General features: G+C 45.2%; 1 protein-coding gene across 1 annotated transcript in view; it reads left to right on the top strand.

The window, feature by feature from the left end:
- The window catches only part of FAM81A (family with sequence similarity 81 member A), a 43,739-nt gene that overhangs the window by 10,078 nt on the left and 14,210 nt on the right, over positions 1 to 19,451 (top strand). The window contains exons 2-5 of the mRNA XM_019533465.1: positions 2,463 to 2,530; positions 4,189 to 4,462; positions 8,422 to 8,540; positions 18,789 to 18,918. Coding sequence (XP_019389010.1) covers positions 2,484 to 2,530; positions 4,189 to 4,462; positions 8,422 to 8,540; positions 18,789 to 18,918 — 570 coding nt within the window. The 5' untranslated portion in view covers positions 2,463 to 2,483. The remainder of the gene's footprint in view (positions 1 to 2,462; positions 2,531 to 4,188; positions 4,463 to 8,421; positions 8,541 to 18,788; positions 18,919 to 19,451) is intronic.

Below are 19,451 nucleotides of genomic sequence, written 5' to 3'. Positions count from 1 at the left end.
CTCTCTCTCTCTCTCTCTCTCTCTCTCTCTTTACCTGGCTTGCTGGGGTGTGTGCAGGTAGCATGTGACCCCCGACAGCTAGTCACCTTGCCCGCTGCTCCCAGCCTCAAGCAGTCCCAAGCAGCCAGCCTGGGAGACCAGAGGAAGAGCAAAGAACCTGGACATTTCCTCTGATTTTAAAAATCCTCCCAGACACAGCATAGAGGGTCAAAAAAGACAACATGTCTGGGAAAACACAGACGTATGGTAACCCTATTAGTAAATAGGAATTAGATGCCTACCTTCTATTAATTTTTCACTGCACTTTGGGTGCCTTGCCACTGCCGGTGCTTTTAAAATCTCTAGATTTGATAGTGATAATATGTTTTTAAAACACCTTAAGCAGTTCATCCATCCATCCAACAGGAAAAGTACGAGATCACTGGAGTATAGTTTACTACCAAATTGAAGTGCTTGCATGGATTCTAGTGTGAGCACTAGATTTCGGTATAAATAAAAAACATTTGAAAGACGAAAAATGTATTCTTGAATATCTGTCAGCAAAACAATTTAAAGCTAGCATAATCAACATTAATTTCATCTAACCATTTTCTGTAGCAAACCACTAACAATTCCAGTTTTGTAAATTCTCTTACTTCTGCCTGTAAAAGAATGTAGCCTTGATACCCATGGGGTGGTTAATGAGTTTTCAGAGGCAAGGATTTTTGCAGAGGTGCTATCTTTTACTGGAACAACTGCATGGTTGGGAGAGGTTTTAGCAGCAGTGTAACTAGGGCAGGGCAAGCAGGCTACCAGTACTGGATGCCAGCTAGAACGGGGTACCAGAATGATGCCCCTTAGATTTACCCCTGCTTGTCCATAGGGGCCAGACAGTGTAGCACTGCACCAGAGGTAAGTGAAGTGAGCAGTATGGAGCTCCCTTTGCTTCCTACCCCCTCCCCTCCTGTCCCCTCCTCTCCACCCTTGAACATTTGCCAGAGTAGGTATAGCCCTGTGCCCAATATATATGTAAGGGCAGGGGAGGAAGTGAAGAGGACGCTAGGGCCATGGGCCTGCCACTGCCTGAGTGGGGCTCACACTGCTGCTGTTGATCAGAGGACAGTTGCTTCTGAAGATAAGTTGGATGTCACAGGGTTATTTGAAAGCCCGGAGCAGGAAATTAGGGGAAAGGGAAACTGGGAATATTTTTCTCAAAGTTTAATATTTTTTGAGTTCTGCGCTGGGTATGGTCAATTTTGAGGTTGGTGAGGTGGGTCATATTATAAATGAGTTGTAAAGCATTTTACCTAGGTCAATAATGGCTGGAGCTTATAATGTGAGGGCTACCAGTTGAGTGTGTGAAATTCTTTGCTGAATCTCCACCAAGTTTTTAGGAGGAGTGTATCAACATCACAAAAGCAGAAATGGCACTCACTAGCATTAAATCTGATGAAAAAGGTCAAGGAAAGCAAGTAAAATTAACCTCTGGCAGAAAACCTATCCCTTGCTTAGTTCCATAGGAGCCTTTCACCAAAGCAAACTTTATGTTGCATGAGCACAAGAACAATGATATCGTCTCATTCCTAAAATCACTTCTTTTGATCAGGTCTGAGGCAGATAGGCAGATTGGTGTCAGGGGTTTGTTTTTCCTCTGCCCTACCAAACCTGTTCTGTGAGTAAAACTAGGTTTTCAGCCTCCAGGGTTGTTGGTTTCACCCAGTGGTTCTCAGCCTTTTTAGAGTCAAGGCACCTCTCCATAACTCTTCTGAATTTGGTGGTACCCTGGTTGAGAATCTCTGAGTTAGCATCTAGCTGTTTCCAGGAGATGGCTGCAGGGGCAGGACCTCACCCCACTGTGTCCTGCACTTTTTGCCTCCCTGAAGAGGCAAACAAAGTCTCCAACACCAAGGCTGCTCCTTTGGGCTCTCACATGCCAGTGCCTGGAGCCACCTGACCTTAAGGCTCCTCCTGCTGGTCCTGGAAGTGCAGGAAAGAATGAGCTGGGCTGAAAACCATGGCTCCATGTGTCACAGCTGCCTGCCTGCCTGTGGCAGAGTGCATTACTCAGAGCTTGGAGACTGCTGAGGGCTTGTGTGGGGGACAGTTTCAGACAAGCAGCCATTGGCACCCTTTCTCCATGAGATACTGTTGTGGGAGGAGGGGGAACACTTACACTGTTGCACGTGAGCCAGGCAGCACAGCACCCACAGCATCCTGTTTGCGAATCACTGGTCTAACTCTTTTCATGAATGCTGAATCCATCTTCAAAAGCTCTTTAGTTGTTTTCAGTCAACAAATTTTCTTTCCTGTTTTGCTGTTTGAGATCAGATTTTGGACACAGGTATTTTGAAAGTGTGATATTGTATAAAATATCCAACGTTGAAACTCTCAGCATAATTTTAAGATATAGCAAATGCATTAAATCATTTCAGTGCCAGATATAAACTGTTAACTAATATAAAGTTGTTGTTTTTTTTTAACAGACATAAATTATTGAGTAGGAAATGGCACAGCGAAGCCCCATCTTTCCAACACTTGGTCCTACTGAAAGGTATGGTTACAAAATTAAGAATCCAAATAGAGGTTTGCAGGGGCAAACCCAGAAGGGGTGCTTTTGTGGAGTAGAGCTCTCTTAATTCTCTATTTTATTATAATGCTTTAACATGGAACATTTTGTTCTCAGTGCAAAAATCAATTGAAATAAATACTGAAGACATAGAGATTTCATAATCTAATGCATGAGCCAAATCATGAAGTCCTTGCTGAGTTTTTTTTTCAGTCCTTTCTCAAGCCTTCAACTGGGACTGAGGAAAAACAACAGACCTCAGGACTTGTACAAATGAAAACCTTCCAGGAGTAAGGAATATGTGTAAAAACTCAGGCCCAGCCAAACTGGCCTTCATTTACATCCTTCTTCAGCTCTGTTGACTTCAGTGGATTTACAACAAGATGTAAGTGAGAGCAGGTTTTGAAAGGATTTGGTTCCTGGGAATATCAAATAACATTTACAGAAAAAAAATGAAAGTAAGATATAAGGAGTTGATTTTCAAAGGTATGAAAGGAGTTGGGCATCTATATTAGCTTTATGCCTTTGAAAATCTTCCCCTAATGATTACAGCACATCTCTAAAAGATTTTATGTTTCAGTGGCCAGAAGTCATAGCAGCCAGGAGCCCCCATTGCTTTCCATGAAAACTGTGGGGTGTGGAGCTCCTGTGAAAAAAATGGCCAAAAACTAGGTCAGGTACATAAATGGAAACAGAATTCTTTTGAAGTTTTGGCTTCTACACTGTGCAAAGCTTGTATTTAGTCTCTCCTGGATTTTAAAGCTTTAGACATACTTGTCCAGTTCCCAGAGAACAATCTTTTTGTATTGGTGCTCCAGGAGTAGTCTGTTTGGCAAAGAAAAGAATAGACAGCAATTTAAGATACTCCTTCTTAGTCTGTTTCTATTTAATGTACAATAGACACTTCTTACAGTTATTATGTTGAACAAGGATAGACATAAGGATGCACACATGTAACATAGTTTGCACACATGCTAGCCAAATGGAATAGAAACTGAATACAAGTATTCTGAGTTCCTGTTCCCAGTCAAAGTGCTGTGTCTGTGTCCTAGTTTCTCCCCAAACATGTGAAAGTCCTATTAATAGGAGCACATGCCTCAAGAAGATACTTTAGAGCAGTGTCTGCCGAACTTTTTTTGATGTGACCCTAAATTGGCCACCAACAGGGCCTCTTGACTCGGTGCTGTGGGGGCTGCTGGGAGTGGAGTGTGGCAGTGGCTGGGGGCCGGGAGGGAGCCGCCATTGCTTGCTTTGTGCACAGCGCCCCTGCCCTGCCCGCCTTCCTGCTGCTCCTGGGCTGCACGTTGAGTGTGCATGTGCGTGTGTGTGTGTAGACCCTTCGCGACCCTACTGAGGACCCTGATTTGCATTGCACCCCAAGGTTGGGAACCAATGCTTTAGAGGGAGTGGGAAGAAAGTCCTCATTTCTTTTTTCAAATACCACGTATCCTGCTCCTTTTAATGTGTAGATCAATCAAGTATTCTGAGAGTTAGTTTTCTTTCTGAGGGGACAGTATTTCCCAGTGCTTTCTGCTAGGGTAGCAACCCTATAACCATGACTGTGACTAAAAGCCTAATAGAGGTTTGAGTACATATTTTATAATAATAACACATGTGTTTGAATATTTTTTTCCTTTTCTCAGACGGATTCGAAATATACCACTCCATAGCCAGGCTTTGACAGCAGTTCCATTAGCATCTGCGAGTCTAGTGGATCAGCTAGAAGACCGAATTCTAAGCCATGAGAAAACAACCGCGGCCCTTGTGGAACACGCGTTTCGCATTAAGGAGGACATTGTTTCCACTCTGCATAGAATGCAGAACAAAGGGGGAGGAGATCGGTTGGCTAGGCAACTCTTAGAAGAACACATCCGAAACATAACTGCAATAGTGAGGCAGCTTAATCGGGACATTGAGGTATGCTATGGTCTTTCATAGGGTTAACACTGTCTAAACTACTGATTTTTTCTGAAGTAATAAAAAAATTAGCAAGATTTAATAAGCGAAGCTATCGTGAGAGCTGAAGAGCTTCTGAGCTCTTTATACCTTCTAACAAAGGGTATGCAAATTGCATAATTCTTTTGGTGGCTTTAAAAATAGCACAGGATGCCAGCAGGAGTTTAAATATAAATCCCACACACAATTCTTTGTGGTATTAATGTATTTTCTTTCAATGCAAAGCTAGAAAACCTAGGCAATAGGTAGGGCGGGGTGGCACCTTAGAGACTGTCTTGTTCAGAGAGGTACAAGGTTTTTTAGGCAACAACATATTTTAGCAGATGCTAGGAATCAGGGGGCACTTGTGCCTCCTGAGTCTGGGGGGGTGGGCACAATTTGTGGGCAGGCCCGGGGGTGGGCCAGAAGGCCCATATCCACTCCTATACTTCTGTGCTGTGGCTTAGCGCCCCACACCCCCATGCTGCCAGCCCATGTGGCAAATAAAACTGCCCTGTCCCGAGTGGTGCTGAGTCGGGGGCCAATCTTGGGGGGGGTACATGCCCCCCTGTGCCCTCCCTACCAGTCACCTGTGTCAGGAATGGACTAGCACAGTGGTGGTCAAATCCCAGTCTGTGGGCCAAATTCAGCCTGCAGAGCCATGGTATCCAGCCTATGGGGTCCCCATGGGTTGGAAAATTTGGCAGTGGGATAGCTATGGAAATTAATTCTGCCACCCCTCCCCTGCTGCCAAATTACCAACCCCCATGTGGATGGATTGTGCCTGGGCTGCCCCTATGCAGCTGGATCAGGCCTTCCCCCCTTCACCCTCCCATGTAGTAGAATTGAGGCTGAGCTGTCTCTCCCCCTCCCCCATGTTGCTGGATCAGGCCTGGGCTTCTGCCCCCCATGACTGGAATGGGCCCACCAGCCTGATCCAGCCCACAGACAGACTGGCACCATCCCATACCCCAGACTGGCCCATGGGGTAAAGCTTGAGTACCATGGGACTATCAGAAAGAAGCTACAAATATTGTTAGTTAGTGCAATGCTCACAGTGGCATAAGTAGGGTGGGGTGACTGGGGCAGCTGCCCTGGGTGTTGACTTGGGGAGGGGGTGGAGGACAGAATTGTGCTAGTGGCAGCAGCAGCAACCAGAAGTTGCCACAGACGTTGCCTGGCTGCACTGAACACTCATATCTAGGTCAGTGATTCTTCTGCATATGCACACTTAGCATGTGGGCACAGGATGCCTGGAACCCTTTCAAAGAGGGAACTTTTCACAAAGGGGTCAGCTGTACATTCTAGTTATGTGTGAACAAGCTCAGAATGATTCAAAGGGAGCAAAACCACTCCTTCATCTAGGTTTAAAGTTTTGCTGCAATTGAATCATTCTCAGCTCACTCGCACATACCAGTTATAATGTACCAGCCGATGCCCTGTCGAAACATTCCCCTTTTGAAAAGGCTCCAAAAGTTAGTGTGTAAATACACCTCCTAAATACACTTTAAATTCCAAGAGTTTAGATGTACAAGCCACTTTAGACCAGTTTAAACTTCCTGGAATGATTCAAAAGCACATTAGAAAAATCAAATACTATTTGGAGCTGGTCCTTCTTGAACTAGTTCAATGTTCTGTGCAGACAGAGCATTCCATGCTAGTGTCAGTCCTCCAGGCATCCCATGCTGCACTGCTTCTCACCCCCCAAAAGGGCCTTCTCTACTGCCCTTTAGCTCTATTGCTAACAGAAACCAGTCTGCAGGGGTGGGGAAGCAGAAAGCTTCTGTGTCAGTTTGACTTCCCTACTAGGGACCTTGGGTGGGGATCCTAGGTTTATTTAGAGGGGTGGATTAACTAGGTGTATGTGTGGTGGGGAGGAGTTGTAGCCCTTTGCCTAGGTGAATGGGTGGTTGTGCCTGTATCAGTAACCACCAGCAATTGCTGGGTGGGGTGGGAGGAAAGAGCTATTGCACAATGGGCACTTAGCAGAATAGAATGGCTATCAATTCCATGCCTGTGAAGTGAATTAGCACATTAACTGTTAATTGCTCCTGCCCTCTGTGCTGCACTCTTGCAGCAGCCCTGCCAGGCAGGTGCAGGTTCCACTCTGCATATGTATCTCTGAGCAATTGCTGGCAATGCAGGATAGTTGAGTGGTTAAAAAAGCTAGCAGGTTTGAGGAAGGGGTGGAGCACACCAGCACGGTGGGAACCACAAACAAGGGGCCACAAAGCCCCTCAGCACTTGGCAACCCCTCCGCTCTAGTCCCCTGCCCCAGTCCAGATCTTTCCTCTAGAGCAGGGACAGGCAGAGTGCCACTTAGGGAGTTTTGATGAGCTATTGTGGGCTAGGTCAGCACCCCCACCCTCCTCTCCAAAACTCCCTAAATGGCTTTGCCCTGCACATAGCTGGGTGGATGCGATGGAGCCGCAGGCTGATGAGGAGCGACATCTGGGAGCCGGACAGATGGGTGGGGCTGGGATTAGGATCTCTGGGTAGAGACAGTGCAGGGACAGTGTCTGAGGCAGAGACATGACCTGCTTTCAGTACACCCCTGCAAACAGTGCCAGTTCTGTGGGCAGGGGTATGTGGGGAGCAGATTGTGGCTCTGCCCTGGGCCCTGGGCCTATGCTATCATTGCCCAGCAATCCCAGGGGCTTTATGGAGACTGGCCTGGGACCTGCATGGGCAGGGAGCAGCATCCAGGAGTGGGATGGGAGGAGGGACGAGGGATGGAATTGGGATTGTGGGGTGCTGAAAGTGCAGGGCTGGGGCCTGGGACACAGCCATGATCTGCACCCTGCATGCCCCTGCTTGCAGAATTGGTGCCTGTTGCAGGGATGTGTGGCTTCATGGCTGTGCCCTGGGCCTCAGCCCTGCATTGTCACTGCCCCGTGATCTCAATCCCAATCCCAGCCCTGGCATAATCTCTGCCCACCCATCCCAATCCTGGATGCTGCTACCTGCCTACCTGCATCCCCATCCCATCTGGCCGGCTGCCTGTGCAAGTCCTGGGCCAGTCTCCACGGGGACTCTGCCTGCCCTCTTTGTCTGCTGCCCCCACTGGTCAGGTGGAGTGCCCAGGCAGTGGGGCCAGGTCCAGTGGCATCAGTGGAAACTGGCAGCAGCAGCTGGAAGAAGTTGCCACTGTAGGGGCTGCTGCGAAGTGAGTCTGGCTCCCGTGCCACCCTAGCCCCGCTGTGTACCAGGGGGTGGTGGGACCAGCTGCACATGCCACACCCCAGGCTGCCCCCCATGCCTGGGCTGGGCAGGGCCAAAGCATCCACCATGGGCCAGACAAAATCCCTTGGCAGGCCAGATCCGGTCCAGAGGCCATATTTTGCCCCCTCCTGCCCTAAAGAAATCTTGGACAAACTCTGGGCAGTGACCTCTGGAAGGCATGATGGTCTGGGTACTCTATTGCCCTCTGGTGGCATTTTGATAGCAATACAGGTCCTAAAAGATGAAGGCTCTGCTCAGAACATTTAGCCATGTAAGTTGTTCTGCCCAGTGCCATTCTTGAAACGGTTCAAGTGTTATGTCTGTTACCTCTGCCCTTCACTCCCTTTTGCTTCCAGCATAACACCCACATTCCAGAAGTTGCTTAAATAAACAGCTTCAAGTCTGGTATCTTAGAAATTAACAGAATAAGGGATTTGGTGGAAAATGAGAAAGTGTAAGTTAATATTTGAGGGTTCAGTTCTGCTGCTCATCTATTCCTGGCATTTTAACTGAATTTGAGAGTTTTATATGTTAATTGGACCCTAAAAATAAGAAGCCATAAAAGAATATTGTGTTCCTGTTTTAACATGTTCACATATTAACACAGTTGTTATTAAAAGTGTGGTTATGCTTGAATTTTATTTAAAATATGATGAATGACTAACTCAACATATAGTTAGTGGCCTATTGAATTCTTTGTGTATGTTAATGTTTTATAGACACTTCAGGAACAAATACGTGTCAGAGATAACCTCAGCTATGGAACCAATTCTACCCTGAAGAGTTTGGAAATGCGGCAACTCTCTGGTTTGGGAGACCTTCGGGGGAGGGTTGCAAGGTAAGTGCCAATTTTGGGGATATTTTGATGCTGATTTTCTATTAATCTTACAGCATGCACTTCATTTTCAGTGGCAATGGGCCAAATTCAGCTTTGGCTTTATTCCCAGAATGAATTTGGTCCTGTAGTTTCAAGAAGATGCACTTGCATTCAAGTATCAAATATTAGAGATAATTACATCTCTCTTAATTCTGGTAATTAAGTCTGAACAAATGAGCTTAAATTTGAAAAATGTTTGAGTTTTGTTCAGGTTGAAAAGGCTTTCTTTTTGGAACCATCTCATTAGCACACCTTCTTAAAATGCCCTGGAACACTTCAGTCTCCAGAGGGCACATTAAATATTGTTTTAATCTTGTATGCATTTTAAGGAGGAAAAATAAATCACATAAATTATTAAAAAATAAAAAATTATTAAAAAAATAACAGTTGCTTATTATTCCTGGGGTTTAAAAATGAATGGCAGCACAGAGTCACAAAGGTTCTGCAAATTCATTATACCATGAATTATACTTGTGCAGTTTCACAGCCTTTAGATTATGCAGTCAATGACACCTGCATCCAGGTAATGTGATTGTACAAGTGTTGGTGACAACATACTCTGAAATTTCTGGGATGACAAATGTGTTCTTAACTTCGCTGCAGGTTCTTTGACTAACAGCTTCAGTGTAAATGCACCATGGATGAATTTGTTCCATCATCTGGATTTTTTGTGGACTTTTTATTAGCATTACTATTCTTTGCTGGATCAGTTTTGCTACACGATTACCATTAATCTCTTTTGAGTTATTGATACCTTCAATTGCCTGGAAAAATCTAGTTGATACGGTAGAAGGTTAAAAGCTTCTGTAAGATTTCCTGATTGTCTCTCTCGAACAGTTCAAAGTTTCCATGAAGACTTGTTAGAGCAGTTTCTGGGGATTATAGGATTGATTTTTTTTAAATTTTTTACAGTGAATACCCTTAAGTATAACAGGAATGAATCAAATGCATACTTAATTTGTTTTTTCAAGTCAGATAATCTGTTGAAAATATGTTTATAGTTCTATAGGTCAATAATCAGTGATCACTGAAGAATCCCCTTAAAATTCACTGGTATGAGTTTTCCTGTATAGCTTTCTTTTCATTTGAAGTGTTCACAATGAGATTCTACAAAACCTTCAGACAGATTCTATGTTTGAAGTTCAATTAGCGTTAGTTTGTGGAACACCCATTTATGTTGCTGAAGGCTTTTTCATACCGTTGATTTTAATTGGATAATTCATGTGAACGAACATTGGCCAACATATGTATGGTCTACAGTCATGGTGGGGGACAATGGTAATCTATCAATATTTACACCTCTATTTCTTTTTTACATGTCTACTAAGAGAACCTAAGTTGTACTGCTTCAGGTCCTGTTTCCTTGATGAACATAACAAAGTGACAGTGATTATACATAATAAAATGTTTCAGGTTGGTTGTCAGTATGTCTTGAAGGCTAGAAATCCATATTTGTTACTCACAGAAAATCAGTTTATTTTTGCTTAATTATTATTTTTTAATCGGATACTTATCTACCATGCATCTTGTATAATAAAATCTTCCCCTGTGAGGGAAGGTAAAATTGCTTTATTTGTACATGTGCTGAATTCAATTAGAACATTGTTCTGTGACAGGGAATTAGCTGCCTTTAGCTACAAGCATATTTTGCTTAAAAATTATTGTAATAGGTGGCACTCCTGTCTTTCTCTGCTTTTTTCCCCCATAATATCATAGGGGTTTTTGGCTGTTTTATGGTTGTGATGTGCAGGAAGGACCAGACTAGATAGTGTTTGGGCTGCTTTGGATACCTGTTTATTATGTTGTTGCCTGTAATTGCAGGGAACTAGAAATAATGGCCTGGGAGGTCCTGTCCAGTTCTATGTTCCTATTATAAATCCATCATTATTATTTAGTTTCTAGAAGCCTCAATTAAGGTTGTCCCAGGGGTTGTATCAATGCATACTGAGAAACAATTACTGAATGCTATGTTCTGCAGTTATGAAAATGCTGAAGCGTATAATTTCATCCTGACAGTTCCACTAAAAAAATCAAGGAGTGAGACTACCTTGCTGGCTTTCTAATGATATTTTATAGTTAGATTCTGTAAAATTGCACGTTAATCCCAGCTATTTACTGCCTATCTAAATACTGCTCCCCCCGGGTTTAGGTTTAGGTTGATACCCTAGATGTGAATGACATATCTAGTCTTATCTTTATGATGGGATAAACTAAACTGACAGAGCTGAATAACCTGCAATGGAGACTTGATTCCAGATTACTACTGTTGCTTCAGGTCCATCTATACTTTGTATGAAATTGTGAGATTATTCAGCATGTGGAATGCTTTACAAATGTATCACAAACTGTCAACATTACTAAATAATCATAATTTTTAGGCTTAGTGAAACTTTTTTGAAATATGTAAGAACATTAGAATAGTTACAGTTTCATTTAAAAATGAATCCATCCAGTGCAGCATCTTATCTATGAAATTACTGATCCTATACATTTCCAGCATGCCACTACAAGTCTTGGGTATACTGCACAGGATTTAGAATCATAGAAAATGAGGGTTGGAAGGACCCTAAGGAGGTTATTTAGTCCACCCCCCTGCTCAAAGCAGGACCACCCTCAACTAGATCATCCTAGCCAAGGCTTTGTCTATCAAGGTCTTAAAAACCTCCAAACCACAACGTCCCTGGGTAACCTGTTCCAGTGTTTTACTATCCTTCTAGTGAGAAATTGCTTCCTAATATCTAACATAAACTTCCCTTGCTGCAACTTGAGACCATTGCTCCTTGTTCTGTCATCTGTCACCACTGAGAACAGTCCAGCTCCATCCTCTTTTGAACCCTACTTCAGGTAGTCAAAGGCTGCGATTAAATCCTCTCTGTCTTCTTGTCTCTAGACTAAATATGCCCATTTCCCTCAGCCTTGCCTCAGAAGTCATGTGCCCCAGCCCCAAAACCATTTTTGTTTCCCTCCACTGGAGTCTCTCCAATGTGTCCACATCCTTTCTGTAGTGGGGGGCCCAAAACTGAACACAGTACTCCAGATGTGGCCTCACCAGTGCTCAGTAGAGGGGAATCATCACTTCATCCCTGTATACCCAAGCAATGCTCTTATACTCCTCTATAGTTGTTTGTCCAAGTTTCCACTTCTTACAAGCTTCCTTTTTGTGATTTAGTTTACTGAAGAATTCCCTGTTAAGCCAAGCTGATTTTCTGTTATACTTGCTAGTCTTCTTGCAGATCAGGATGATTTGTTCTTATACTCTCAGTGAGGCTTCTTTAAGGTACAGCCAGCTCTCCTGGACTCTTCGCCCCCTCAGACTGGCTTCCCAGGGGATCCTCCCCATGTGTCCCCTGAGCAAGTCCAAGTCTGCTTTTCTGAAGTCCAAGGTCCTTACTCTGATGCTGTCCCTCCTTCGTTTCCTCAGAATCCTGAACTCAGTCATTTCATGGTTGCTGCTGCCCAAGTTGCCATCTGCTAGTACATTAAACAACAATTATTCCCTGTTTGTGAGCAACAGGTCAAAAAGAACACAGTAGGGGTGTGCAAAGCAGGCCCTATTCAGTTTGGATTTGGATTTGGCCCAAATCGGGGACAGTGGTTCAATTTGTTGACTCGGATCACTGTCCCTGGTTCGATTCAACTGAATCCGACGCTGAAGATTCAGCGTTGATTTGAAGAATCAGTGATTCAGACTCAATACACAGCTTAAAATTTTTTTTCCACATACCTTGAGGTACCAGTGTGGCTCATGAATGCGGCGATACTGGGGCGGATGGAGCGTCTCAAAGGAGTGCAGGGTTGGGGGGGCTACCCATGTGCTCGTCAGTGAACCTGAAAGTGGACCAGAAATACTTCCAGTCCACTTCTGGGTCCACCAGGGAGCGCGTGGGGGCCCTTCCACACCTTGTGGCTCAGTGATCAGCTGTGGGGGGACCCCAGGTGCCCCCCCGGACCCAGGAGGCACCAGTTGCTGAGCCAAAGGTGGGGGCCACCCAGCACGCTCTCCGGTGGACCCAGAAGTGGACCAGAAGTGCTTCTGGTCCACTTCTGGGTATGCTGAGTGTGCTGGGGATGCCGCCCCCTGTGCTTATGTGGGATGCTCCATCTGCCACAGCATTGCAGCATTTGCGAGCCCCATGCTACCTAGAGGTATGTAGAAAAACCATTTAAAGCTGTGTCTGTCTGAATCACCAAATCTTTCTGAATCTCTCTGAACCCAGTTGGAGGGTTCTGATTCAATTTGGAGAGATTAGAGGGTCCTCTGATTCAATCTGAATTCAGAGATTCGGCTACCAAATCGGGCCAAATCCCCGTTGAATTGAATCAGGGACTGAAGCTTTGCACAACCCTAGAGCACAGCCCTTAATTGGCTGTCCTAGCACTTGTACCAGGAAATTGTCCCCAAGACTCTCCAAAAACTTCCTGGATTGCCACACACAGCTGTATTGCCTTCCCAGCAGATGTTAGTGTGATTGAAGTTCCTCATGAGAATGAATGCCTGTGGTTAGGAAACTTCCATCAGCTGTTTGAAGAAAGCCTCATCTACCACTTCCTCCTGGTCTGGTGGTCTATAGCAGACCCCCACCACAACATTAGCCTTGTTGGTCTCCCCTCTGACCTTAACCCAGAGACTTTCCGCAGGCCTATCTCCAGTTTCATATTGGAGCTCTGAGCAATCATATGGCTCTTTTACATAAAGTGCAACTCCTTCTCCTCTCCCTGCTTGTCCTTCCTGAACGGTTTGTACCAATCCATGACTGTGCTCTAGTTATGCGAACTCCCACCAAGTCTCTGTTATTCCAATCACATCATAGTTCTGTGACTGTGCGAGGACTTCCAATTCTTCCTGCTTGTTTCCCAGGCTCCATGCGTTCGTGTACAGGCACCTAAGGTGTAACTAGTTGATTGTCCTCATTTCTCAGGAAGAATGAGAATACCTCCCCTGTTGCCCCCTCCTGCCTTCTCTTCCTCCAGGTCACAACTTCCCCACTTATCTCAGGTCTTACCTTTGGTCTCCATCCTCTGACAAACCTAGTTTAAGCCCTCCTCACTAGGTTAGTGAGTCTGTCTGCAAAGATGCTCTTCCCTCTGTTCGTCGGGTGGATCCCATCTCTTCCCAGAAATCCTTCTTCTTGGAACACCATTCCATGGTCAAAGAAGCCAAAGTCCTGCTGGCAACACCACCTACATAGCCAGGTAGGATGCACCCCCTCCTGCCCAGACCTTTCCCTTAACCAGAAGAATTGAAGAGAACATCACCTGAGCCCCCATCCCCTTCACCCTTGCACCCAGAACCCTGTAGTCACTTTTTATCTGCTCAGGGTCTCCCTTGGCATATCATTAGTGCATACATGGATGAGCAGCATGGGGTAGTAGTCAGAGGGCTGGATAAATCTTGGTAATCCCTCTGTGACATCTTGGATCTGGACTCCAGGCAAGTGGCAGACTTCCTGAGACAACAGGTTAGATTGGCAGATGGATCCCTCTGTCCCCTGCAGAAGGGCATATCCAATGACCACCACCCATTGCTTCATCTTGGTGGTGGTGATTTTGATCCTTCTCACCTTGAGGAGTTCTGGCCTGTCCTCCTTCACCAATGGAATATGATCCTCCCCCGCTATTGTCCCATATCTATTCTCCAGATGAACAGCTGCAGGTGGAAATGAAAATTTCTGTTTGCTGCCAGAGGTTACAAGCTTCCAGAGTCCATGTTCTCTCCCTTCTCTAGCGCTGCCTCTAGCAATTCTTCCTCCACAGTCCCAGAGGTCTCCTCCAGCATTGAATTGATGAATTCCTCATGGTGGAGGATGCTTTGGAGCCTCACCAACACCTCCTTTAGCTCTCTTGCCTTTTCCCTGAGCAACAGCTCCAGAAGTCAACACTCACACTGCAGGCACTCCCCCACTTGGCCATCAGCTGAAGGAACCTACAAGCCACAGTCCCCACAGTACCAAGCTCAGACTCAGGTGGAAACCTTGGTGGTGAGTGGTCCTGCCTGGACAGAAACCTCACAGGTGCCAGCAGAGGCAGTGGCAGTGACTCTGGCATTGTGATGTCTTCCAGCAATTTTCTTGAGTCTCTTAATCTGCCTCTTCTCTTTTACTGCCCTTCTTCCAAGCACATCTCCTCTAGTGAACTCACCTGGAAGCTGGCCTGTTTTCTGTTCCTTGGCTCCAAAGTAGGGCTGTCAATTAATTGCTGTTAACATGTGCAATTAATGCATTTATTTGTTTTTGCATTAATTTTTTTAATGCGTGTTAATCGTTGCTGGTGCTGGGAGAAAAGGAGCCCCTCTCCCTTTGCTGGTGCATGCCTTCCTGTGTGCTAGGGGAAAAGCGGCCCTTCTCCTCTTGCTGCTGCTCACCCCCCCCCCCCCGGAGCAGACTCAGTAGTTGGATGCAGGTAAGTGTATGGGGAGGGATGGGCAGGGGTTGGAGGGTCAGGTGTTAGGGACAGTCTAGGGTTTGTGTATATCCAAAAATACTTATAATAAATTCAGATTCTATTATTGTTTATGTGCATGATTACAATTGCGATTAATCACAACAATTTTTTAAATCTTGAGATTAATTGTGATTATTTTTTTTAATTGCTTGACAGTCCTACTCCAAAGGGTTCCTTTTTCCTGATTTCTCACACCAACCTAAAAGTCACTCCCCTCAAAGGCATGGGGTGGGGCAGCAAGCTGACTAGTGAACTGCCTGCAAACTGCTTGCCCTGTCTGCTGCCTCTCTGGTTGCTTGGGGAGTCTCCTTTTATACCCTCCTGGGCCAGACTGGCTCCACCCCCTTGTTAGGGTTTCTGTCAGTCACAGGCAGCAATCACTTGACAATCAGCAATCACTCAACTAGCAACACTCCCAGCTTCTCAGAGCACATACCCCATATACATACACAGCCCACCAAACAACACTCAGCACGCCAAAGGCACAGGCAGCTCCAGATCATTTACTTTTCCTGGGCGAGATCTGGTGCCTGGTGCCTGGCTTCTCTTCCCTTTCCCCTTCCCCGTTTTGCTCCCAGCAGACTGCCTGAAAACTGCTTGCCCCATTTGCTGCCCCTGTGTGCTGGATTTAGTCTTAAATAAACCATATTTTGTACTAAAAGGTACCATCCTGCTGTGTAAAGTACTTGGTCTGGTCAAGTGATTCTCACACAGGATGCTGTGGAACCCCAGGGGGCTGTGGAATCCTTTTAAGGGTGTCATGAGACACTGATCAATATTAGCACTGTTAGCTGCGGAAACGTATGACCCACAAGATAAACCCAGAGATTTCAAATAGGAATCCATGGTGTCACAATCATTCTGATCTTTTTCAGTAAAAAACGAATGAAAGCTAAGAGCTGGCACTCTATGGTTAAGAACAGACAGTCAAAAAGCCAAAGGCTGAATAAATTCAATATTTGCAGTTTATTCTAAGCTGTGTAGATTGAACCAATAATTAAGTGAACAGGCATTCACTTTTGATTCCAGAAATGCAGCCACATACCTGCAGTGGTCCGGATCAGAAGCTGAGGGACGCTGGAGCACACCTCTCTGCTCTACTGGAGCAGACAGCTTGGGCCAAGGCTAGCCTGCTATCCTGTGGGGGAGGGAGGGCGAGGGGGGTTTGTGGGCAAACAACAAAGCATCCTGGGATGCTGGGGGACTGTGAGTTAACTTGAACCTGGAGGAGATATGGGACAGAGGTTCAATAAATGGATTTAATCTAAACCAGTTAAGTCGGATACTATAACCTTCCAGGTTTATCTTAAACTGGTTTCAGCCATTTTGAAAGCAGTTTATGTGCACTGAACTTCTGTTGTGTTACACATTTGAACAGTTTCTGATCACTTATTCTGATTTATGTGTAATTTATTTCCCTGGTCTATAAGGGATGCCTTGGGTCTGACAAAGGATACCTTGAGTCTAATGTGGGAGGGGAGCCTTGATTCCAAACAGATTGAGAACCACTAGTGTAAGTGTATAGCCGTTTGTAAGAGTCAGATTTGATCATTTGATCATTTCTTTTAAACAGTACTGATTTAAAAAGAAATATAGTATACTGAAACTCAGAATGTGTTCATTCTAATATTATAAAACCCTTAATCTGTCTGTCCGTAACACTTTATTTGCACTCTCATTGGCTGGCAAACAGCCAATCAGAGTGGAAAGAAGCATTTGGACAGGCAGCAACACGCTGCCATGATGGCAGGGACACAGGGGACGGAGCTGGGGGGCAAGGTCAGTGCAGCTGGCCTTGCCCCCTTGCACTGCTCCCTAGAGGTGATGGCAATGGAGTGGACGGAATGGGGCGGGGGGGCAAAGTTCTGCCCTCAGAGCTGGCCTTGCCCCCCCCCCCCCCCTCCTTGGAGGTGATAGCAGTGGCAACGCAGGGGGGGAGTGGGGTCAGGGTGCTGCGGGAGGGTGAGGCCACTGATGCTGGCCTCAGCCCACCCTCCCTCCTTCCATCATTGCTGTCTGCAGGGCTGACCCGGCAGCAGTGGGGGGAGGAGCAGGCCCTACGTGGGGGAAGGAGTGGGTGTGCCACAGTGGTGAAGGTGTCGCTGTCGGGGGGAAGGGGAGGAGTGGGCCCAGGCCTGATGCAGGGGGGGAGCAGGCCCACTGTGGTGGTGTGTGGGAAGCAGTGGGCCCGGCCCAATGTGGCTCACCACAGCAGCGGCTGGAGGAGGGGAGGAGCAGGCCTCCTCTCCCCCTCGGGTCCAGGCCCATTCCTTTCCCCTTCCCTTCCCTTCCTCCGCATCAGCCCCAAACCCGTTCCTCCCATCTCCCCGCCGCTGCTGGGTCAGCCCAGGCCTGCTGCTCCCCCGCCCTGCTGTGGTGGCCTGGCTTCTTCCCACCCTCATGTCTGGTCCTTCCCTGCATCAGGCTTGGGCCTGCTCCTCCCCTCCCCCAGGCACTGCAGTGGGAAGGGGAGGAATGAGCTTGGACCCCAAGCAGCAGGAGGGAAGGGGGCAGTGGGCCCGGATGGGGGGTGGGGCACAGGGCTCCATCCCCACTTGCTCCCCACCCTGTCATTCTTGATGGGCATTGGCTAGTATGGTAATACTGACACATTGTTATGTGGCTACTCTTTATTCTGTTTGTTTTCCACTTTAGATTTTACTTTTCTTTTGGATTTAAACAGTAATAATGATATTTGCTATGACTTGGAGGATGAAAATGCATCTTGGCATGAATGTGCTGTGCCTGAAATAATAACCAAAAAAGGTTTAAACGTGTCACTAATTTGGATAATGGTTTACCTGCCATTTGTTGTCAGATGACACTGCCTTTTGTCTTCAAAAACCTCAGCTTCTCCCTGTTCTCAATCAATTTCGTGGATTATCTAACTTGGATATTACATATTTTCCTGAAAATACACATTAGTCATACTTTTGAGAAGCCTTACTCCTAATCATACTGTACTTATATTTTTACAATTTAGTTAATGTATTTATTTTACTACTTACTGTAGCTGAAATTAATCAAGAGTATTTTTTGAATCGGGATAAAATACATAATACCATATAATATACTGTCTGTCGTACAGACATTGAATATAAAAAGATACCAAGGAGGGTGATGCTCATTATTGTGATCCAATCATAATAATGCATCTGATGATAATAATTTTGTCTGAAAAAGAACTAACGACTGTTCAATTTGCCCTATCTTGTTTATTGCAGTAGTTACTGTAGTTACATGGTATTATTTTGTGAATGTAGGCATAAATAACCATGCACAAGCTAGAAAACTTAAAATATGACATCTTTTGATAATTACCTTGATAATTACCATATTAGCTACATCTAATAAGTAGACTGTGTGAAGAGGCTAATAAGTACACTGTGTGAAGGGGCTGACAGCATCAGACTCATGGCCAATTACATACATCTTAACAGATGTTTGATGTATTGTGAAGAATAAACTAAGGTATTAAAACTGTTTACCTCATAATGTGATTTCCATAACTACAAAAACATGTTATGTCCAAATAATTTCAAAGATTAAATATTTTGGATAGCTGAGTATATTTGAATATGATAACGTGCACCAGGCAGGGGGATGGCTGGCTACGTGCCATGAGACATGCTCATTTCTTAAAATCTCAAAGAGCCGAAATGCTTTTCTAGACAGATCAGCACCTTTAGCACTGATCATTTTAAAAGGCTTGGGTTGTACATTGTATTCTGCTGTTGTCATCAGTTCTTTTGGTATTTATCTAAACAGGTGTGATGCTGGTTTGGCCCGACTTTCTGCAGAGCATAAGATTACATATGAAAGACTTCAGAGCTTGAGCAAAGACCAACAAGCTTCTAAAATGATCTTAGAATCAAAAATCAAAGAGGCAGAAATACAGGTATGTTATATATTTTAAATCAACTGATCTTCATGAGTGAGAGAGTTCAACACCATTAACGAGGATACCATATGGTAAATGGATTTCCATTACAAATGGAGTTTCAAGCAGCCAAAAGAGGCATTGCCAATGTCTTGAGTACAGCATGCTCAAGTTAAGTTCATATTCTTGGGACTGAAAAAGGCCACACACTTGTTGCACAAACTGCAGTTCGTTCCCTGGAGGCATGCAGAGATCACAGACACATAGACATCAGTCGGCACTTAAGGGTTTATTTGCTTGCAAGCAAGGTCGGGGCGGTGACGTGCTCAAATCAGCTCCGGACAACTGATTGTGTTTGCAAGCAGTTTTTATGCTTCTCAAATCTCCTTAACGCGTGTGTAGATATAGAAGTTCTTGCAACTTACTCCCACATTATATGAACATACATGTAATTACACCATTACATACATTGCATGTATAGTATAATTAGTTATTTGAGTAGGGGGGGCGGAGAGGTAAATATGTAACAGCTAATTAAGCATGCTCAGTAC

Source organism: Crocodylus porosus, unplaced genomic scaffold (genome assembly GCF_001723895.1).
Source record: "Crocodylus porosus isolate Cpor-Errol unplaced genomic scaffold, CroPor_comp1, whole genome shotgun sequence".
NCBI classification, from domain to species: Eukaryota; Metazoa; Chordata; order Crocodylia; family Crocodylidae; genus Crocodylus; species Crocodylus porosus.
Note: the sequence above shows the minus strand (reverse complement) of the source record. Positions and strands in the feature narration are given on the sequence as shown.